Here is a 25,181-nt window from a genome sequence, read left to right on the forward strand (position 1 = left end):
GCTAAGTGTGATGATCGTCACTGTGTCAAATCTAAGTTAGAAGTAAGTCTGACTCGGCTTGAATGTGACTCGAAAGTTCTTGGCGTGAGATCTCCCTCGGTGGCTAACTTGATGGCCTGTCAGCTGTCAGCGATCTAATCGAAATGCAGCTCGGTTTGTCTTGACTCGAGTTCTATCTTGATCGGGTCCGACTCTATCTGACTTCGTATATCTCAACTTGACTTTTGACTTCTTTGTACCACATGGAACTGAACTTTCTCCACCACATCATATGGCATACTTAACGACAATAACAACCACAACAAAAGAACTTATTGCTTACTTGTGTTTAATTACTAAAAAACCAGATTCAGTAACCTTAATTGATCTCACAGGCACTAATTACACAATTCAATGCATTTGATATGTCATTAGGCTAAATCCTGCATGGAATTATTATTTTTTAATTACTGAAAATGACAGAGCTAATTAACAACAAGAGGCTCAACCTTCATTAAAACACTTGGAATCAATTAAATATGTATTAGTTATGCAAAGCCAAGATGGTTTTGCCTATAATTAGTTTAAATCAAGATGACCTCAATGCACTTAAATATTCTTTATGTATGCCATCAACAATAGGCTCATGACAATCCAGTTATTGACTTATATATTTTGAATTAATGAGTCAATTTGTCCTATTTGGGAAAAAAAATAAAATTCTGACAAGATCAAAATACTTAGAAGATATGGTGACATTATCTAATTAGTTAATTCTAATTAATACTTAACCTTCGTTGTTAATTTTAGCCAATGCTTAAGCTATATAAAACTAAGCGGCTTTGGCTAATGGTGCATACACGTAGAATTCCATGGTTTTCTATAATTTGTTTCATATTCTTTTAATTTTATAATTTTTAGCAATTTATTTTTCTAATTTTTATACTTAGATTGTTTAGCATTGTTTAGGTACTTTGAAGGTTATGTTGTTAGAACTAGTGTGAGCTAGAAGGAAGGGTGAATAGTTTCAATCACATCAATTCGGTTGCGTAGTGGAAATTTAAAGCAAACTCGATAGCACGACGCAAACACGATGATTTTATTTGGTTCACCGTCTCCCAAGCGATTGTATCCAAGGTCTAATCTTAGAAAACTATTCCCATGATCCTAATTGGATATCTTTCGGAGGTGGAGAAATCTTTTACAACTTATTCTTGCAAACAAATACAACAAGCATACAAATACAAATACAAATGAAAGCACAAATAATTTTACAAATGACATCTTACTTTAGGCACTCTATTGTTGTTTAGAATTGCCTCTTGTTGATCCAGAAATGCACCAACACTTCACTTTAGAATCTCCAAGAACGGGCTATGACCTTGAAATCCTTTTTCAAGCTTATTTTTGTCTAACAATTCATTGTGTAATTAGACTATTAACACCTTCAGAATGCCTCTTTTACCTTAGTAATTGATTGATGAGCCACAACAATCAATTGTTTGCTTTTAGTCGAACTGACCAATCAATTTGGGAAACTTCTATTTGCCCGACGCGATTTATTAATCGATTATTGCATCTCAGCAATTGATTGTTTACCATCAATCAATTGTTATCACACATCAATTAATTGCTCAAGCAACAAACTCTCTTTTCCTCTCAAAGTCAGGGATTAGGGTTTATCAGTCAATTGCTACTACCTAGCAATTGATTGCTAATCCTATTTTAGTCTTTTCATGGTTGAATTCTCATTTTGTTTGGTATCCAGTTGACCTCAACCTACTATGACTTCTCATATGTCAAACGTTCGATCTTCCTTAACTTTTTTGGATGCACTCATGCCAAGTGTCCGACCCTTCATGACCCACTTGGACTTCCGTCATCTTCGATCGTCAAGTGTCCAGTCAACTGTGCTTTACTTGGATTTCTTCTCTTGCCAACTCTCCGTTGGACTTCCAATTACCTAGTATTCGATTAATCATGATTCACTTGGACTTTTCGCATGTTAACTCCATGTTAGACTTTCGATCATCGTGTTTGATCAACTATAATCCACTTGGACTTTTTATTATCAACTCCCTGTTGGACTTCTGATTACCAAGTGTCTGGTCAATTGTGACACACTTGGACTTTCCTCTTGCTAACTCTCTATTGGACTTTTGATTATTAAGTGTCTGATCAATTGTGATCCACTTGAATTTCTCATCTCATGTCAATTCCCTATTGGTCTTTTCACTTCTTGTCAAGTCTCCAGTCAACCTTGATCTACTTGATTCTTTCCGTCTTATGTCAATTAATATATTGATCAAACATTTAAACTCAACTCGAGTCTTCTCAAGCTTGGTCAACCAAGCTCAGTCAACCTAGTCAACTATGACCATGAGGTTGATTACACCAATATATATAACCCTTTTCATGACTATTTGGTAGAGAGAATTGTGATTATTTCTATACAAAGTTAAGTAGGGGTGAGCAATCGATTCAAAATCCAACTCAATTGAAGAAATCGAAATCGATTAAATTAATTTTTTTTGAATAAACTGAACTGACCGAATAAAATTGAACAAACCAAATCGATTAAATTTGATCGATTATCAATTAATAAAACTTTTTTTTATCAATCAATTAATGATATTATCAATCAACTAATTACATCATCAATCGATTGATATTAGACGGTTGAATTAGACTTGTTTATCAGTCGAATTGCATCTGATTCAAGTATGTCAATTGACTCATGATTTTCAATTTAATTGATTTAACTAATTTATGAATTTAAAATTGAAATCAAACTGAATAAATAGAAAATCTGATATATATTTTTAAAAAAATAATAGAATTTTAGAATTAACCGAGCTGATCCTCAGAATTTGATCAGTTCGTTCAGTTTAATCGATTTTTTACCCCTAGAGTTGAGTTGTTTTTTGCTTTAAATCGACTTATATAAGGTAAAGTTGGTGCTTTATAATATTGGCAAGTCTCTTTTATTCGAGAAATTAATTGATTTTGATGTTAAACACATTAATCGTAGTTCACTCATCTAACTATATATTATGTATCTATCGTGTAGCTAGACATTAATCATGTTATATTAATAATGTCGCCATACGTATGATGCAGTGGTAAAATATTTAAAGATCAAATCCAAATGAGATGAATATTTTGAAGGTCGATTTCTAAATGTATATAAATTGTGCTCCGGATTTATCTAATAGGTAAATCAAAAGAGAAGGCCACCTATCTCTAGACACCTAGATTACTAAAAAAAAAAAGTATAATTTAAGAATCAACCATTACTTCGATTTGGAGTTGTTGAATTACTTCAGCATGGATAATCATGGATATAGTATATTAGCCCTCATGGACGGACTTAGATGGTTCTTACCCTAATAAGGTCTAAGGGTTAATTTTGAGTGATTGAGTTGGTTACGATGAAACAGAGTTGCTAAAGTGGGCAAGGGTCGAATCTCGCCGAGACAATGCCCTCTTTCGTCGTAACAACTGCAGCTTCTCGATTTACCTCCTCATAGATGGTCGTAGGACCGATCGTGTGGGGCGGAGCCGTTAGGGTGTCGAGATTTCACCTTTTTATTGAAGGGTTAATTTCGAGTGAATGTGAGATGCCCCGTTGATTACCTCACCCTTTAGGGCTATTAGGTCAAGACGAAACCCTGATTTCGTCCTGGGGTGAGAGTATCAATACCACATTTGATCAAAATGGATATAGTATATATTAGAGGCTTATTTTTCTAAGAAGTACCACGTGAAGTTGGCTTTAGACCTTACGTTCTTATCTTCCTTTGTCGAGGAAAAGAGAATGTTTCGAGCCTAGCTCTTTTGAGTTGAGGTTTGAATTTCTCAATCTGATAAGGCACCTTTGATTGGAATTTGCTTGCCGTCGCCATTAACGCAATCCAAAGAATCGAATCGACCTTAATTCTTGTTATTGGCACAACACGGCCAATAGGCTAAAGCCAACTCAAAGGGAGGTTTGTGCAAGTAGCCGACATAAATTGTGCTCCAGATTTACTCGGTAGATGAACCGAAGAGGGAAGTCCTAGTTAGTCACCTGAATTAACCATGATTATAGTATGTTAGAGGCTTCTTTTTCTAAGAACTACCACAACAGAATGATCTTTCAACAACACTTTCAGTAGCTCAAACTAAAGTGGTTGAAGTTCAAACTCACTTTACAAATGTATGCGCGAACAACACACCGGTATCGAACTTGTTCCGGCTAATAGTCTAGCAACAGCATGGGAGTGATTCCTTGGCAGGTGGCAAAATGCTTTTACTTAAAGATGCATATATATATCAACGTAGCTTAGAGTTTGCAAAGGGATCAGATGCTCCATAATTCTCCCATATGAATCATCAAAGTGGAGAGGGGCCTCAATGATTTCATCTCCGAAATGAAAGAAAGAATGGCACTCGTAGCAACCGAATCAGCGAGAAAAATAAGTCCACTCGAACCAAACCACGATCGAGAAGTAGTGAAGTCTCCTCCCTACATTTTATATGCAAAAATGTGGATTCCTAATTCCACACTATGAGAAAGGAAAGGAAGAACACTTTTGTTGTCACTGATTGAATGGACTCATTGCTTATCTTGTAGGGACATTCGGTTTTACTTGGCTTTATATGCTAGCTTCATTGTCACTTTTGTCGATGCTCGATCGATCAGATTAGCGCCCCTCTTTCTTTTCTTTTCTTTTCTTTTCAATTAGACATGCATTATCATTCATCACACCAAGACATTTATATATTTGAGTAGTGAAGTCCTAGGTTTGGGAACATTTCTATAATTTGATTTGCGAGTATATAACTTTGATTTTGATAAAAGTTTAATATAGATAATATTTTAATAATCTAATCATGCCCTAGGTGATCGAGCTGTATTGAAAAACTATTTTTCTTAGGCCATAGGGCATAGTTTAAAAATATTTTGATCATTTTGATTGGTGCAAAGCTAACTATCTCGATGAACACTAGTCTAAATATTTTGATCTAACTTGGGGTTTTGACTCACTTTCAATCTTACCCTAATCTAAAGGGTACTTGGATGAATTCAATTAAGGTTTTCTAAAATACATATGAGAAATTAATTTTTAAATATTTAAAAATCTTTAAAATTTAACTTCAAATTTGAAATTATTTCAAAAGATGAACTTGTGTACCGCAAGTAAGAACAAATTGTAAACTATAACGATCAATATACGACAATTCATAATAGGATGAAGTGATTATTAATGCGGTTAAAATTCTACCTATCATACGACAAATCATATATGTTTGAATTCATTTAAACATACGATCTTACGGTCTATTTAAACTTGTACAAATCTAGTTAGCATACGGTTTTAATTAAATTCGACTTCTCAAAGGTAACTCAAAATGGATTTCGCACACCTAAAATAAGAAATAGAAAGAGGTAAAATAAGAAACCTTTTTTAGAGAGAGAAGCCAAGTTTTTGAGTAACTGTTTGATCAACTTTTATATATTTTGATTTTGTATACTTTTATATTTTTTTATTAAATTTATGTATATATATATATATATATATATATATATATATATATAAGATTTTTATTATTGCATAAGTAATCCATGCACATAAAGAGAAATATGAAAGCAAGTCGCATAGAATTTTGATTGGAATGGTTTATTTTGCATGAAATGATATCTATAGTCGACGATAATCGGAGAACATGTTGTGGATCCATTCGCCGAACTGAGAATTTCTCAAATACAGAAACGTCTCTGACACTGTCTCCTGCCGCAGCACCATCGCCAGAGGATTCTCATCCATCGACGGCGGCGGCGGCGACGGCGGCGGAGGTGCCGGGACGACCATGATGTCATCGTTGCTCCTCATCTCAGTAGTCTGCCGGAGAATCATCCCCAGCGGATCCTGATCCATTGAAGGCGGCGGCGCAGAGACGACCATGATGTCATCGTTGCTCCTCCTCTCAGTAGCCTGCCCGAGCATGATCTCCAGAGGATTCTGATCCATTGACGACGGCGGCGGCGGAGGCGGTGGAGGGACGACCGTGATGTTATCGTCGCTCCTCCTCTCGGTAGTCTGCCGGAGCATCATCCCTAGAGGATCTTCTGAATCCGCCGGCGAAGTCTGCAACGACTGCGGCGGTTGGGCCGCGGCCACCATCCTCATCGCCTCCTCCCTCCTCTTGCACAGCTCCTGCCACGATTTCTCTGTCAGAAAGGATGGAAATTTAGGACAAGCGATTGGTCGATTGATTTGATCACCACCTGCAGTTTGCCGTCCACCATCACGGCCAGCGCGGCGGCGTCCACCGGGCTGAGTTGATCGATCTTCCCCTGGTCCCACATTCCGTCGAACATCATCGACCGCAGCTCCATCTCCCTGTTCTCGCGGCGCCTCCGCCGGAGGGTGTCCCTGAGCAGAGCGAGGCGCTGCTGGAGGAAGGCGACGTGGTCCACCATCTTCCTCTCGCGCCCGCAGTGGGGCACGCCCCTGAAGCGCAGCGCCACGCGGCGGGCGTCCACCGGCTCCGGCCACGTGGTCACCTCCTCTCCGGGGGCGTAGATGAGCAAGCAGGCGTCCACGTCGCACAGCACGCTCAGCTGCTGCACCTTCTTGATCAGGCCGCTCCGCCGCTTCTTCAAGGTCGACCGCCGCGCGCCCTCGTTCTCGATGAACGCCAACTTCACCCTCCTCCTCGCCATTGATCGATTCCTCTGCCTCTTCCCAAACCACCGCAACCCTACTTCATCTTTATACCAAACAAACGACAAGGGACTGGCAAAAGAAGCGCGTCGCCGGAGTCAATTGTGGAAGAAGACTTGGATGTACAAATAATCCAGCTACATTTCATTATTGTGAAATGGGCCTCTCCACCACTCAGATCTTCCTTTTTAATCTCGACCGTTAATATATGATTAATATCACGCAGATCTAACGATCCGATCATGAGCCTTCATTGTAATGCACTTGAGGGCCCTTTCACGTTTGAAAAAAGTTTTGAAATGGCAGGTCATTTATAAATTATATTTAATATATTAATATTTAATATTCTTAGGAAGCTTTTTTATATAAAAAGTTTAAAATGTTTTATCAAAATTCAAGGTTCTTTCAATTCTATAATTAGTTTGGTATATTATTAATTGACTTGTTACATAATATTTTTTTATATAATATATTACAAAGTATTAAAATGAGAAATTTTTAACAAGATCAACAATATATGTTAGTTATTTAAGGATTCAATAAGTCATGCAGTAATGTATTAAAATTGATGTATTTTAATATAAATATCATGTAATAATTTTATAAATTTAAAAATGTGAAGTCAAAATTATAGTTTTATTTGAAAGTCTAAGCATAAAGTGTATCTATTTAGATTTAAAATTTATCTCAAAATAATTAGTAATTTTACTATATGATTATATTTTAATTAAATTTTAAATTTGAATAGATAAATAAGGCTTTGGATTATTTTTGAATTGTTTAAAGTATTAAACAATTCAAAAATAATCATATATCAATTTTTACTCAATTTGAACTACTATTTGATCATTTTCTCCTTAAATTTTAAATACGAACAAATATTTGCATTATAGAAGACCATTATATACCCATATTTTCAAATTGACCCACAACTTAAAAATAATCACATAGAATATGTGACAATTTTTGGCCAACTTTATAAAACTTATATCACTTCAATGTCTATTCTTTAAAAATATCTTATATTTTATAATAATTTTTTAAAATTTTATTAGTTTCTAAAAATATATAATAGAAATAGTATTAACTATATTATTTAACTTTATTAATATTAGTAATATATATATATATATTTCCTATCTTAATCTTAATGTTTATAATTAACCTCCAAATTAAATAGAGATCATTAAACAGCAGGCAAACGTACGTTTCCTTAGCTGAGCTGTTAACAGCATCAGCATTCTATTTATTATAATCATCAAAAAAATATAATTTTTATTAATGTCAAAATAATGACTCATCCCATCTTAATATATTTTTATTTTTAAAAATATTATTATTTTTAACATTATTATAATCAACACGAGATTCTATAATATAATCACTTACCTATAAATATTATATTATAATAATTATGAATCATAATTGATATAATATAAATAATTTATTTTTTATAATATTGATAAATATTATATAATAATAAATACAGTATCATAACTGATATATATATTATAGCAGTCACTTTTAATTAATATTAATCAATTTATAACTACTACGTGATAATATATTTTTAATCAATCATTAGTATTATATAACTTATATGCCAATAGTATAATTATTATAATTATGTAATAATTATGGAATCATAACTTCTGTATGATAAAAATATTTTTAAAATTAAAAATATATTAAAGTAGGATAGAATACTGTTTTGATAATAATAAAAAAAATATCTTTCTAACAATTTCAATAAAAAAGATATTTCTATTGCAAATAAGGAAGAGAGAGTTATACTGCTGCTCCAATTTGCAGTTTTCACTTGTCTTTATTATCGAAGTAGGGCAGTTCCTCAAAGTTCCCTTTAAATTTTACCTTGCGGCCTCTCTTTTTTGAAAAAAAGGTACAAATTGTATAAATATAAAGCATATATACAAGTCTATCTTGGAGCTTAGACCTCTACATTTGAGGTAAGTCCTCCTACGCGCATTAACATCAAAACACATCATTTGAGCACATGTTGCTCAATGTGACACATTCAATCACTTACATACTTTCAACACTGAACTTTTCAAGAATACATCGACACCCAACAAGTAACGCATTTAACAAAATTATAAAAATCAGAACACGTGTATTTGAATCTTCCGAAGCATCATTTCCTCGTTTAGTGCCTTCCCCTCATAGCGAGACTTGTTACGGGCCTCCCAAAGCACATAAATCATGCTTGAGATGCCAAGATATCGAGCATTCGTCTTGCAGTTGTCATTTTTGTAATGTTGTCCAAAAATCTGAAATAACTCATTTAACGTTGAAAAATCATGTTGAATTTCTAACCATTGCTTTACTTTGTCACAAAGAACCCTAGTGGTGGGGCACTCAAAGATTAAGATTAAGTGGTCATTGGACTCCTCTTGTTGGTGACATAGTACACATTCTTTATTCGGCCTCTTTAATCCCACCCCGCCGATTAGCAGTCTTACAAGTCAGAATTTTTAATTAAAAAGGATGAATTCAAATATTTTTTTTTAAATCTCAAATTTTATATTTTATCACAACTACGTATAATAATTTTGGAAAATTATATTTCACAATTAAATGTATCAATCATTCTAAAATCAAATTATCTAATTTTAAAAACTTAAAAATACTTTTAAAAAATATAAATTGAAATTTTTAAAAATTTCAAATTAGGTCGATTTTTACCATCCAAGCTTAAATTTAGAATTTAAAGAGTTGAAAATAAATTTATATTAAAAATTTTTGATTTTAGTGTTTGGTTCTACTTGGAAAAAACAATCTATTAATCTCCATAGTTATTTTCTTTAACACAAAATCACAACACAACTCAATTAATCAATCAAATTCAAAATTTTTGACCTTAAATATTAAAAAATTTAATCAATAATCAAAAAGTAAGTTGGGATTCCACTTCCACTCGCTGCATACTACAACCTTTGAAATCGCATTCTAGGTATTGAAATCAAGCCTAAACTTTCTTAAATTTTGATTTTTCATGACAACAAGAACCCACGACGACCATAAGAAATACGTCGTGCAGCTCTGGTGAGAGAAGATGACCAATGGGCTCGTTCTAAATCATGATATTTTCTCACAAAAGTGGTACCAATGGATAATTGAGGTTAAGACCTTTTTAAATATATGATCAATTTCAGTTTTTTGATAACAGATGATGATGAATCAACCGATCAAAGTGATGATGAGGGTGTAAGACTATTTTGGTGAAGAAAATGGAGCGAGAAATGGATATGAACCAGACATATTTTAATTTTAATTAGTATTAATTTTTTTAAAAATATATTTTATATATAATATTAATTTTTAAAAAAATGGGGGGGGGGGGGGTGTCCATGTCATCGCGTGGACAGCCAAGTTGAGATCGCGCGGACAACCGAGTCGAGCGATGATTTATATATATGTGTGTATATATATTTTAAATTTTTTAATAAAAAAGGCATTTTGGAAAAAAAAGTGTGCTTTTTCAGAAAATTAAACTTTTTGTGCCTTTTAAGAATTTTTTTAACTTCGAGAGCACCCTTTGTAAAAGAAACATGGTGGCTTGTAGGGTGATTTGTGGTGTGTTTATTCTTCAAATCCTAATATTGAAATAATTCTCAAGATCAATGAAACTGATTATGGGTCGTCATCAATTTGCCAATGAGAAATCATATGGAGACATAATAGAGAAATCATATCGAGTGCGCCCTTTACTTGACATCGATTAATATGTGTATTGACTAGAGCGAAAAGTTAAGTATCTTAAGGTTAATTAAACACTTAATAATCGATAAGTCTAAGTGGATCACGATTGACTGGACACTTGAGGGTTTGAAATCTAATAGAGTTACATATGGAGATATAATAGAGAAATCATATCGAGTGCGCCCTTTGCTTAACAATCGATCAATATGTGTATTGACTAGAGCGAAGAGTTAAGTATCTCAAGGTTAACTAAACACTTAATAATAGAGAAATCTAAATGGATCACGATTGACCGAACACTTAGTGGTTTGAAATCCAATAGAGTTAGCAAGAATGAAATCAAATTGAGTCGAGGTTGATCGAACACTTGACGATAAGGGAAGTCTTAAAGGTCATGAAGGACTAAATGTTAAATTCGAGAAAGTGAAGTCCGGATAGATCAAGGTTGACTAAATGTTAGGGACAAGAAAAGAAGTCATAGTAGGTAAAAGTTGACTGGATGTTATGTAACGATGAAGTCCTATAAGGTCAAGGTTGATCGGATGTTAGGCAATGAGAAAATCCCAATAGATCAAGGTTAATCGGATGCTGAGCAATGGAAAATTCTGACAAATCAAAATTGATCGGATACTAGATAAAGGAAGTCCTGATAGGTTAAGGTTAATCGAATATTAAGCAAGGATGAAGCCTAATAAGTCGGAGTTAACCTATATTAATAATATGAGAAATTAAGTTTCGGAGAAATGATGGTCCCTTGGCATAATGGTATTCAGCGAAAATAATATTTTATAGCATTCGGAATATTATTTAGACTTTAGAGTTTTTGCTACAATATTTAGGATTTCTACTACAGTATTTAAGGGTTAGGATTTCTGCTGCAATGTTTAAGATTTAGGGCTTTTACTATAGTGTTTTGTTTATATATACTATATTATCATTGATTGATGAATAATAATAATCAATTATTATTATAATAAATAAAAAGTTAGAAAATTGATTGATGACTAATAATGACAGGTCGAGTTAGGCAGTCGACTTCTATTACTATAATAATTAGAAAGTTAGAAAATTAGTTTATCAACTAGATTAATGTTGATTAGTTGAGTTGAACAACCGATTGATGTTATTGTAGCAAACAAAAAAAAATAAGAAATTAGTTGATCAACTCAACTGATGTTGATCAATCAAGTTGAGTAATCGATTGTTGACACTATTATAGTGAAGAGAAGGTTCCTGAGTCGACTGTAACACTAGACTATTTAGATATCAATTGACTGATGAACAGTAACATTCAATTATTTATAACCAAACTAGAGTTGATAAGAGTCGTTGTTCTGCAAATGCAACGATCGATTTCGGTGAAGCAATCAACTGATGATGATAAATAATCGATTGATATGTGAAAATCAATCCTGATCTGAATACTATAAAAGACAAGTTTAAGGAGATTTTCGGAGCGGGTGCTTGGAGGTTTTGAACACAAGTGTTGTTATATTTTTAAATCTCAAAAGATAATCCAAGAGCTATAAATAGTGATCAAAGCAAAGATTCTTAGTGTAAATTATATCATTTTAATTTTTTTGATATCATTTATATATTTATCTTTGCTTTGTATTTATTTGTAAAGAATAGGCTGTAAGAGGTTTCTCCACTTTTAAAAAGTTTTCGTAAAAGAGAAAGTTAGTAGAGTACGGCTAGGACTAGACTATGAAGTTAGAATCAGGGATTCCAAACTACGTAAAAATCTTATATCTCCTATGCTTATGTTTTTATTTCTTACCTTTATTTCCATTGTATACTAATAAATTATAGACGAGCACACAAGAATGGAAAAAAAATTGAAATTCATTTTCATAGAAAATAGGCAGAGGGAAGAAAATCTTATTGAGGAAGGTAGACAAAGAGAAGAAAATCTCAAGGAAATGTTCGTAAGATGATTCAAGAGTTGGAATATACCAGTCATTTGTATTTAGGAGGATTTGATCCTCGTGAGCGTCATGATAGATGAAATAAAAATTAAAATACTTGGGGTGGAATTTAAAATTTTATCAATTACTTATAGTTAATGGTTAAATTTATTTGGATGATGCTAATATTTATTTATCTCAATGTTAATTGTAAGGTGCTTTTGAATTAAAATTAATTATTTTAAATATTTTTAATTTATTTGAAATGTGTGATTGTTTCTTGTAAAGTACTATATAAATGACAAATATAGAAATAGAAAATAATAAAAATTTAGTGATAAATTTAAATATGAATTTATATACGGATTTATAAAATAATAAAGAAACTCTATGCTATTATAGTTTTCGTTAATGTTTACCGAAAATTATAAAAAAAACTCTCACATTGTTCAAGCAACTAATACATACAATTCTAATCCTTTTATACATTGATGACCCGACTTACTCTTCTAATAAAAATTTTCTAATAAAAACTAACTAGATTTATCTAAAAACTAAATTGGCTCTTTCAAAAAAAAAAAAAAAAAGAACTCTATGCTATTATATTTCCCTACATTTTTTAAAAGTATGATAAAAATTTATTGAATATTTCAATACTTCCCCTAAGCTAGTGAATTAAAATTTCCTATTTCCAGTTTGGATACAATGCTTTGAGAGTGTTTGATTAGATCATACTCTTTTGTCTGTTTATCTAATCTATGTGTCTGTCTATCTGTCCTATTTGTTTGTCTAGCCTATCTGTTTGTCTGGATTGTCTGTCTGATTGGTCTATCTGTCTGGTTTGATTTTTTTTAATGTTTTGGGTTATGTTTCTATTTTTGTGTTTTGGTTCTAGGTTCTGATTTTTTAGGTTTTGGTTCTGGGTTCTAGTATCGATTTCAAGGTTCTGGTTTCTAATTTCTATTCTGATTTCTTGGTTTTGGTTTTTTTATTCTAGGTTCTGGATTCTCTGTTCTAGCTTTTGGATTATGGATTCTGGGTTTTGGATTTTATGTTCTAGGTTCTGGATTTTGGATTTTGGGTTCTACTTCTTTTTTGGATTTTGATTTTATTTATGTTTTGTGTCCGAGTTCTGGTTCTATTTTGAGTTTTGGTTCTGATTTTGTTCTAGGTTATGGTTCTATTTTGGGTTCTGGTTCTTTTATGGATTCCAAATCTGTTTAGATTGTTCTGGGTTCTAGTTTCTGTTTCTATTTTGGTTTTGATTCTGTTCTTTATTTTTAGAAGGTGGTGACAACTTGGTGGTGCCACGTTGTGAAACTTGGAGACGACAATAGATGTGCAAAGGATGCGATGAAAGACATAATGTGTGATGATAAAGAAGTCCCTGGAGCATAGTTGAGTTGGTTATGACGGAGTAGAATTGTTGAAGTAGATAAAAGTTGAATCTCGGCGAAGTCGAGGTAATGCTCTCGTTTGTCGTGGCTAACTGTTACTTCTCGATTTACCTCCCTCACAGATGATTATGTGATCAATCGTGTAAAGTCACTGGAGTGACAGATTTCATCTTTATTGAAGTGTGATGATAACGAAAGAAAGAGAAACAAAATCATAATGATGAAACTAATTACACTAACTTGGATAGTGATAGATTTCAACCTAAGAAAGATAATAAAGATTTTGATGATTAATAGAAGATGGAATCGTCAAGAAATACAAATCAAAAGAAAAAGGATAAACTTTATAATTTGTGACATAAAAGAATTATTTAGGGTTTAGGAACAAAATAAGTTGGCTTTGATACCATATTGAAAATTAGAAAAAACTAACTCTTTAGGCAACTAATATATGGAATTCTAACTCCCTTATACATTGATGAGACAATTTAATTTCCTAATAATTTTTTTCTAATAAAATTAAACATATTTATCTAAAATCTAAATTAATTGACTCTTTAAAAAAAATTAATAAAAAACTCTATGCTATATATTTTCTTACACTTTTTAAAAATATAATAACAATTTATTGAATATTTCAACAACATTCATTTATGAACAATTAATAAATAAACTTATTTATTAACTTATATAAAATTTAATTATTAATTTTTAATTCAAATATAAAAAATATAATATTTTTTAATTTTATAATATTAAATTATTCATAATATATTAAAAATAAAAAAGATAAACTTCATTGGATAAATATTTAACCTAATTTACAAGGACAATAATGCTACTAGTTGAGCTCAATAAAAATTTGAGCTCAACTTGAATTGCCTATGATTTTTAATAAATAAGTTTGAACAAGCTCGATAAACAAATAACAAACTTGAACACAGTTAATTTTAGCTTGGCTTGGTTAGTATATACCCCCATACATCCTCTTGATGATAAATTAAAAAGGAATTCCTTTCTAAAGATTCAACAACAACAACAACAATAAAACACTTCAATCGATAAACTTGTGCCTCAATCTAGAGTATAACAAGTTTGTGTAATGTGTGTAGCTTGATAAACCTATGGATTTCCAACTATCGTCAAAAGGAAAGTTGTAAAACAACTCTGAGAATTTACCATTGGTTTCAAATGAGAAACACACGTAGATTCTAATCCTCATTATATATTCCAATCAGCTGCTAAATGAGACAAAAAGATCAAATGAATAATTATAAGGATGAACTATATCCCTTGAGAGGGACCTAATTGATTTCAACTAAGAAGTTAATTTATTTGGGAAGAAGTTGATTGGAATATGATTAAGTGCAGACGCCCAACTAAAGACAAAATTAAATTATTTTTGAAGAGCTACAACTATATTTAATTAAAATGCAGAGTAATGTTAAAATGAAGTATTTTTATAAAAAAAATACCATACAACCAGAACAATCAAGTTTTATCCCACTAGATGAGATCGGCTATATGAATCCTTCAACGTCATTGGACTATATCTTATATTATATTATCATTTATATTTAATAAATTTTTTCTTATTTTATTACTATTAATCAAGTTTTTTTTATCTTCCTCTTCTTTGTTTGATGTGCATATTTGTCACAGTTTCACATCGTTTAATTGGAGCATTTATTGATTATCAAGTATATATCTGTACCATCTTAAACGTGTCTTTCAGAATTTTTTCAATAGATACAACTTCGACTTTCTTTTTAATATTTTCATTTCTTATCCTATCCATCCTTTTATACTCGCACATCCATCTTAACATCCTCATCTCTGCAACTGTCATCTTTTGTTCATGTGGTAGAGTCATAGTTCAACATTCAACTCCATATAACATAGTGGATATAACTGTCGTTTTGTGATTTTTTTTTTTTAAATTTTAGAGGCACTTTATATTCACACAGAACATCTAACGCTCTCTTCCATTTCAATCATCTCGCTTGTATTCTATATAAAACATCTCTCTCAATCCCTCCATCTTTTGTAAAAATGATCCTATGTACTTAAAACTATCAGTTACAGACAACTTGTCATCTTCTATATTAACAATTATCTCATTACGTCTAATATTATTAAACTTAAATATCATATATTCTATCTTTACTCTACTAAACCTAAAATCTTTCATTTATAATATTTTCTGCCAAGATTCAAGTTTAACATTTACTCCTTCATGTGTTTCATTTACCAAAATAATATCATTTGCAAATAACTTGCACCATGGTACCGTATCTTGGATGTGTCTAGTGAGTTTGTCCATGATTAGTATAAAAAGATAGAGACTTAGCGTTGATATTTAATGTAACCCTATCTTTATAGGAAATGCTTCGGTTAATCAACCCTGAAGTCTTTACTCTAGTCATTACATTTTTATATATATTCTTAATTAATTCAATATATGTTATGTTAACACAGTTCTTTTTTAGAATTCTTCATATAATTTTTCTTGGGACAATATCATAATCTTTTTCTAAGTCAACGAATGTTATATGTAAGTTTTGCTTTTGTTCTTTATACTTTTTAATTAGTTGCTTGAGAAGATGAATAACTTTTATTGTCAACCTTCTAAGCATATATCCAAATTGATTTTTGATCATCGTGGTCTCCTTTCTTAATTTTTTTTTTCTATTACTATTTTTCAAAATTTCATGGTATGACTCATTTGTTTAATACCCTTATAGTTTGCACAATTTTATACATCTTCTTTATTCTTATATAAGGGAACTAGAGTATTTATCCTCCACTGATCGGATATTTTTTTAGTTTTCAATATCATGTTGAATAACTTTGTAAGTCATTCAATATTTTATTTTCCTAGACACTTCTATACCTCTATCAGAATATCATCTCGTTCATTTATTTTTTCATTTTGCATGTCATTTAAAATTTGTTCTACTTCTGAAGTTTAAATTCTATGATAAAAATTTAAATTTTTATACACATTTAATCTACTTAAATTATCTAAGTTAAGTTGGTTATCTAAATATTCATTAAAAAATTGATAAAAATATCTCTTCTATCTCTTTTTTATTTCCTCATAATTTACTAGTACTCTATTGCATTCATCTTTAATATAATTTATTTGAATAATATCTCTTATTTTTCTCTCTCTTATTATAGTTATTCTGTAAATATCTTTTTCCCTTTCTTTTGTATTTAATTTTCGATATGTGTTCAAAAGTTTCATTTTTAATTTCATTCACTACTTTCTTAGTCTCTTTCTTAGCTACTATATAATTTTTAAAGTTTTTTTTGTTCTTACAAGTATATAATATCTTATAGGCTGTTCGTTTTTCCTTCACTTTTTTTCGTACTTTTTTTATTTCACCACCAAAATTCTTACTAAGTGGTGCACGACCCTTTGATTCATCGAGTACACTCTTGGATATTATTTTTAACTTTAATACCATTTTATTCTATGTCGTATTCGAGTCATCGTATATTTCTCCTAATACTTATACTCTTCTCTCTTTAAATATGTTTTGTTTTCCATCTTTTAACTTTCACAACTTAATTTTAAGAGTGGTGTATATTTTTCTTCTATTGATACTATGCTTAAGGTGTATATCCAACACTTGTTGGGTAATTACGTTTTTTCCAGGGATGACCTTGTAATTTTTACAAATATTTATATCATTCTTCTTAACTATAAGAAAGTCAATTTGTGATTTATTGTTTCCACTCTCGAACGTGACCAAGTGTTCTTTTCTTTTCTTAAAACATGTATTAGCTATTATATTGTTATATGCTATCGTAAAATCTAATATAATTTTTCTTCTCCGTTTCTTGTTCCAAACTCATAACCTCTATGCACCGTATCATATTCCTCTTTTTTCATTCCTATATGTCTATTTAAATCTCCTTCTATTAAAATCATTTCGATCGGCAGAATATTTTGTAGTACTTTATCTAGGTGATCCCAAAATCTAGATTTGATATGTTTATCTAACCCTACTTGAGGTGCATAAATGCTAATTACATTAATACTTTTTTTCGCCACGGCTATCTATCTTGAGAGTTATAATTCTATTCCGCTTGTTAACTACTCCTACTACTTCATCTTTTAGTGAACTATCAATGATAATATATACTCCATTTCTTTTTTTACTCCTTTCCATGTACCATAACTTAAAATATAAATTATCTATCATTTTTGTGTTCTCTACTACCCATTTTATCTTTTATACACAAAATATTAATTTTTCTCCTAATTATCGTATCTACTACCTCTATTATTTTACCAGTGAGTATTCCTAGATTTCATATTTCAAATCTTAGACATTAGATTTTCTATAATATTTGTTCTTACGAGAACTCTTGTACATTTAATATTACACTCAAGTTCTCATGGAGATGCATTAGTTCTTTGCTTAGATGTTACAATTGAATCATACAATCCGTTTTTTACGGGGAATATCCTAACATTAGTATAATAATTTGATAGATCTATTCATTGAACATTGTCTGAAAGTTCACATTGACTGACAACCTAATGCGTAATCCTATTCTTTTACAATCGGACTTACAACCAATTTTAGTGGGTTTAAAAAAATAAATGATAATTTCTCAAACCGCATAGCTGCTTATGCGTTTTGGCCAAATCACATAGGTAGTTTTAAGATTGTCCAAATCACGTAGCCTCGCGTGGGTTCATTTTCCATTTTACCCTTCCCAAAAATCCTGTACATGGTCGCGTGATCGTCTGAAGTAGGGATGGTTTAAACCGTAGTTTGTGGCATCTCACCAAACCACTCTTGCTTTTTACCATAATTAATCTCAACACCGCCTCATTCCTGCTTCATCGATGAAATTGGAAATCCTAGTTCTCACTGAAAAAATCAATCTAAATCCCTACTTTTACTTCCTGACCCTCCTCCATTTAGTGTTTATCGACACTTTCACTAGCCTCACTCACATCTCATTGATGAAATCGAGAATGGTAGCTCTCAGGGCTTCATCGGCAACCGCGTGATCTCCCTTTGTTACAAGACTTCCATCCCTTCATCTTGTGTTTGCTCTTTGAAAGAATTAGGTTCGATTGAGGGTTGACACAAAGGCTACAGAATCATTAATATTCGAAATGTCGAAGAATCCATCGTCTTTTTAGGTAAAATTATTTTGATTATATATTTTTAAAAATTTTAAGCAAAATATGTATATTTAGTTTAACTTAGTTTCATAAAAGTTATTGATTGAATTGGCTTAAGCAATATATATAGGTTGGCCATTGAGCTTAATTAAAAAATGCATTATTTTAGTACCATAATTAACTAGGAATAATGTTTACAAATAGTTTGATTTGTACAATTAAGTACTAAGACTACTTATTATCATATTTAGTTTGTATTTAAGTTTGTTAAATATATCTAATTAAATTGGTTAAAAAGTACAAATTATTTTGACTTTTGTATCATACTTCTTACCATTAAAGAATTGCTTAATAAAGTGTGCTAGTCTTTTAAATAGTTAATTTTGTTGGATGAAAACCATGTTATTTGATTGATTATTTACAAAGCTTAAATGCTTTATTTGTATACTACAGGAAATGCAAACATCTATATCAACAGCTAAAAAATGTTAAAGAATGATTTATCACATATGGAGTAGAAGTTACATCGATGAGTAAATTAGGTCATTTTATAGAATTTTTTTGTCAAACTTCCCCAACGGGCAAGAGCAAGGGAAAGGGGCATTCAAGAGTGAATCTCCATGAAAAACACATTAGTATTATAAGCAATAGCTCATTTGTGTCTTTCCTTAGCATACTGAACATTCTACTTAGGGGATTAGTAATCAACATATTGGAGAACTAGAATTCAGAGGCAAAACTTTTAAATTTTGCAATGTGGCAGTGGCCTTCACTGTAGGGTCTCCAAGGATGTCTGTATCTCCACAATGACATGATATTGTCCACTTTGGGCCTAAGTCCTCATGGTTTTGTTCTTGGGCTTTCCCCAAAAGGCCTCATACCAATGGAGATACTTTCCATTCTTTTAAACCCATGATATTTCCCATGTGTTTTAGATGTGGGACTATGTTTGCACTTTTGCAACCCAACAATCCCCCCCTCAAACAAAGGACCATAGACCCCCCTCAAACGGAAAGTCTCCGTTTGATGTCTGAATCTTCGACCCACCAGGACTTCCTACCCCTCGGTCTACCTTGACCTACTAGGACTTCCTGCCCAGCCGTAACCAGGACTTCCTGCCCCTCGGTCCACCCGACCTACTAGGACTTTCTGCCCAGCCGCAACTAGGACTTCATGCCCCTCGGTCTACCCGACCTACTAGGACTTCCTGTCCAGCCGCAATCAGGACTTCATGCCCCTCGGTCTACCCGACCTACTAGGACTTCTTGCCCGGTATCTGATCCTCTTGATTCAAACACGGGAGCCCCTACTTCTTTTGTTTTTAAGGTTCAACCCACATGGTTAGATCCGGATCATGGCTCATCCGGCGGTTAGTCCAGTGAAGAGCGGTCTTGCTCTGATACCAATTGTAGGGTCCCCAAGGATGTCTGTATCTCCACAATGACATGATATTGTCCACTTTGGGCCTAAGCCCTCATGGTTTTGTTCTTGGGCTTTCCCCAAAAGGCCTCATACCAATGGAGATACTTTCCATCCTTTTAAATCCATGATCTTTCCCATGTGTTTTAGATGTGGGACTATGTTTGCACCTTTGCAACCCAACATTCACAACCAATGATGTAACTTTATTGCTCGGAATCCCAGATAGAGTCATGTATGTAAAGATGTACTCCAATGCTACTTCTAGAGAATTGTATAAAAAATATTTTGTAAGGAAGAGCAAAATCAATCTAGATTGGAACACCTAATGAAGAAATATTATCTCTGCGTGGAATCAGATGAGGATGTTAGGTCATTTTGTAAATTTTATATTTTGTACATTTTTTCTTCTATTTATTTGCTACTTCTATTATAAGTTGCCTATAGAAATTATAGATATTATCGATGATATAGACAACTTAGGAAATTATAATTGGGTTGAGGCAATATATAATTATATGGCGCCTCAACTCTCGATATTTGAAGAAGTGTTTACTGCAAAGACTCATACCGGTATTGTTACGTTGTCTTATATGAAGGGATTTACTGGTCTACTTGTTGTAAGTCTTGAATATGTTGCATAAATAGCTAATAGCATCTAATGATTTATTTATAACATAGACTTGGTTTCTTCAGCATGCCCCTATTCAACGGCCAAGCAGCATCGTAGGATCGAGAATAAATAAGTGGAGGTCTACTTATTCTCATATTAATAAAGTAAGAGCTAAGTTATAAGGATTCTCACCTCTCCAAGTAAGCATAAGGTGTATTTGAGATAATGCTATAGTCCTATTATCTATGTAAATATTTGTTAATTGAGTATCTATTATTATTGATTATTCATATTATTGTTGATATTCTTCCTACTCCCGAGAAAGTACCCCCTCGCCACTCAATTTGAGTCAACACCATAATAGGGTGACACATCCACTTCACAAATCGATATAGACTCGTTGGAGGTAGTTGGATGTTCATTTTGTATTGCAAAGGAAAAAGCTATTGAATTCCTTTCTTGCTAGAATCAAGATTTAGTGGCATTAAATAAATAATTAGTCGTCATTCTAGAAAGGCAAAGATTATCTTATCCAACTAGGCACCCTATAGGACATCCTCCTCTTGAAGATTCATCAATCAATCTAATAAGAAAAGGATGCGATAGAAATTGCTATGACTTCAGGGGCACTCCTAAAGATACACCTGCATAGGTAGCAATGGTCCCGAGTACAAAGAGGAACAGGAGACAAATGAAGGAGGTTGAGGGGGGGGGGGGGGTAAAAAATCTCAAAAGCAAGGGCAAATTTTTAAAATGCAAGAATACAATACTATATTAGCCACCGACGAAATTGATAAAGAAGAGGAGGTCGAAAAAATACAAAGGGACAAGACACTCAACACAATGAGGTTGGATGCTATTAAAGGAAGTAGAGAATTTATGCAGTAATTCTTAAATATTAATTGCAATCCTATTGATATGAGTTTATTTTGTAGGTGTTAAATACAATGAGTTGTTCTTATTTGCAGTATCTTAAAGGTAAATTTAAAGAAACCAAAAAGAAAAAAAAAAGAGAAGTAGATGTGACCTACCTCATATCAGTACTTGAGAAGTTGAGATTACCTATTTATGACTTTGTATAGGAGGAAGGTGTAAGATCAAGTTGAGCGCTAGAGGGGGGGAGGGGTGAATAGTGTATTTGTCACTTTTTCACTCATTTGAAAAACTTTTTAAAAATCAGAATGCGGAATGCAATAGAAATAAAAGAAGTGAACATTTTTATTTACTTGGTTCACAACCACATATTGCTATCTTGATCATTTTCGATGGACAATTCATTATTAAACTCCACTCTTACGAAAATGAGTTTTCGCTTTTACGAAAGATGTTAGGAATAGTAAACTTTTACCGTCCTAAGATTTTAAGTACAAAAGCAAATGTGAAATTTACCAACTAATAAAGTAGATATGTAGTGTAGAGGTCGGTGCAACTCCTCAGTATTACAAACTTGAGTTGGATTGCAATTTCCATTGCATCCTTTCTTTCTTTCACTCTCTGGTTACTTGCTCTTATCCCTCAACCAAATCACTCCCTTAGAGGACCTTGGTAGGTTTTTTGATTGTCATGACATATCTAAACGTAGAGTCCATTGCGTTCCTCTTTTACTAGCTTTTTCAGTTGAAAATGTCAGAACCTAGAGTGTTCTACTTCGTATCAAGATCAAGTACTCAATTCTTAACTAGAGTCCAAAACACAGTAAAGAATTGAAAGGAGTTCTTTTTCTTTGTATGACCGTTGGCCCCCTTTCTTTTTTTTGCTTCTGATTATATCTTCTTGATGATTAATCTACTTTTCTAGTCTCCAGAGTATGTGATCATGTATGCCACCATGTTTGCATTATTTCCCAAGAGAAAAAAGCCCTAAGACCTATCAAGTCTATAGAAGGGGAGTGAACTCTATCAGTTTTCTTGGGTGTAGCCAAGACATGGTCACTGGGAATGTGCCATCCGACATGAAAGGTCTTGATGGTCGACGACCCCAAGCAAGAGGCATTCCCTTCAAACTAGGGGATACCCATGGGTTGTGAGGAAGAAGGTGCTGCCTTGGAAGAAGACTTCCGAGGCATGGTGAGCGCGACCCAAGCAAGTGGATGGGGCCATTTGAGTGAAACCTTTCAAATGACCTTGGAAACCATTACAAAGCGATGGAAATCAAATTGGCATATAGGGAGGTGGGCCCTAGAGCATTGAGAGCAAGTCACATCGATTCAGATTTGCAACCATATTCTCAATTATAATTTCAGCCTGACTATTAAGGGGGAGACATGTGATATGTCTTGCAGTCTCCACCCTCCAGTCCCGGGAGGTTTGGCTATGCGGATCCTTGAAAGACAACAAGATGATGTGACTTGGGAACCAAGACACAATGTCCATGTACTTGAAAAGATGATAGATTGGGAATAACACCTTTGGATACATCCTTGGAAACACTCAGTGCCTATGGACTTAGAAAGATGATAGGTTGGGAACAACCCCTTGGGTACATCCCCAGAAAGACTTAGCGCCCATGTACTCAAAAAGATAATAGATTGAGAACAACTTCTTTGGGTACATCCCTAGAAAGATTCAATGTCCATGGACTCGGAAAAGATGATGGACTAGGAACAACCCCTTTAGGTACATCCCTAAAAAGACTCAATGTCTATGAACTAGGAGAGACGATGGATTGAGAACAACCCCTTTGGGTACATCTCCAGATAGACTCAACGTCAATGAACGCAGAAAGATGATGGACTAGGAACAACCCCTTTGAGTACATCTCCGGAAAGACTCAACATTCATGGATTCGAAATGATGATGGATTGGGAACAACCCTTGGGTATGTCTCTAGAAAGACTCAGCGTCCATGGATTCGGAAAGACGATGGATTGGGAACAACCTTTTTGGGTACTTCCTCAGAAAGACTCAGTGTCCATGGATTTGGAAAGACGTTGGATTGGTAACAATCCCCTTTGGGTACATCCTCGAACAGGCTCTGTGGCCTTGAACTCTAGAATACAAGGACTTCAAAATGTACGGACCCAGAATTGATTGACAGCGCAAGAGCATCCTCCCATCATCCAAGTTGCGAGAACAACCCCCATTGGAATATCTCTCCTAGACTCTACCCTCTCCTGTTATTTTTCTTTATCATTTCATTCCTATTAACATCTCTTTTATTAGCAGTCTAGCAAGAGGCGTCGTCGACCCGATCGTGAGAGAAGTCTCCTTGTCTCTATAGAAATTCATATGGGGAAACTATGAAGGCCATAGTAGTTGGCTGGATTGGAGGTAATAGGACAGGTGTGCGTGCAATCATGTGAGAGAAGGTAGGGTTAGTCACTCACCCTCATCAGATGATGTCATCTAATTAGGCATGTCAGACTGCAAGCATGGAAGGGGAGGTTAACCTTGTACCTGAGACCCTCACCTTTGTCAGATCTTATCCTTGGCTGAAGCTGACTAGCAAGGATGGTGATCTTACCTTCTCCCACACTAGCGATCTCTGTTCTAGTTCATGCTCTCTCCTCACCAGAAGCAACCTCTTCTGCTAGCCTTATGCTAATTTAAACATCGGAGGAACAAAGTCAGCAATGCTGGCTCCCGCTCACTAGTGTTGACTTTGTAGATCACTGAGAACTAGAGATTCATTGGAGGATGACACGGCTATTGAGGATCAGAAACTCTACCAGTACAAATCCTAATTAAGTGTTGCGGCTGATAAGGAAGGCTGAGAGGAGGAAGGAGGAGTTAAGATCAGATCAGTTTTGTACCATGTAACCTACTATGTTAGTGTAGTATTTATGTTACTTTCTGCTGCTCTAACATTATTGATTGACTTTGCTAGAGCATTAGCAAGAATAAGAATTACAAATTGCATGTCAAGCACTACTCAACCCCCATTCAACTACATAATCTATCGGCCTTAACACTTAGAATTAGTCTAGCCTTCCTTCCCTAGCACCTTCTTCACTTTGCTAGGAATCCTCCTCCAATTATTTAAACTAGAAATTATCTAGCTAGATATTCCTTTATTGGAAATTATCCATGTCTTTTGTTTACCATGTATTATGAATCTTTTCTCTTTGCTAGCATTTATCCACTTCTTCCTTTATCATGAATTATCAACCTCTTTCATTAATTAAAATTTGTCTACCTAAGTAAGTGAGTTAGATCTTAAAGAATTTTTGCCAAAAATCATAGGGTTAATTCCCACAACAACAATATTAGGAGTGATTTCATTTCAATATCTCTCAATCTTAATTGAATATTATCTCACATCTGTGATATGAAAATATCTTTCTTT

General features: G+C 33.3%; 1 protein-coding gene across 1 annotated transcript; it reads right to left on the reverse strand.

Annotated features, from left to right (window-relative positions):
• Positions 1-5,663: 5,663 nt before the first annotated feature.
• Positions 5,664-6,688, reverse strand: LOC141846018 (agamous-like MADS-box protein AGL80). Its single transcript, XM_074733999.1, has 3 exons — positions 6,251-6,688; positions 6,030-6,179; positions 5,664-5,855 (listed from the first exon to the last, which is right to left on the reverse strand). The coding sequence occupies exons 1-3, from the start codon at positions 6,686-6,688 to the stop codon at positions 5,664-5,666; spliced, it is 780 nt and encodes a 259-aa protein (XP_074590100.1).
• Between the last annotated feature and the right edge of the window lie 18,493 nt (positions 6,689-25,181).

Source organism: Curcuma longa, chromosome 15, assembly GCF_044706935.1.
Source record: "Curcuma longa cultivar G26 ecotype Majalengka, Jawa Barat chromosome 15, ITB_CL_G26_1.1, whole genome shotgun sequence".
NCBI lineage: Eukaryota > Viridiplantae > Streptophyta > Magnoliopsida > Zingiberales > Zingiberaceae > Curcuma > Curcuma longa.

What these genes read in the sequence shown, in the direction of transcription:
- LOC141846018 (XM_074733999.1), bottom strand. Translation starts at nt 6,688, where the DNA reads ATGGCGAGGAGGAGGGTGAAGTTGGCGTTCATCGAGAACGAGGGCGCG. An exon ending in TGGTGGACGGCAAACTGCAG is followed by an intron (nt 6,180 to 6,250) that starts GTGGTGATCAAA and finishes AAATCGTGGCAG; the next exon opens with GAGCTGTGCAAGAGGAGGGA. An exon ending in GGAGCGACGATAACATCACG is followed by an intron (nt 5,856 to 6,029) that starts GTCGTCCCTCCA and finishes CAGACTACTGAG; the next exon opens with ATGAGGAGCAACGATGACAT.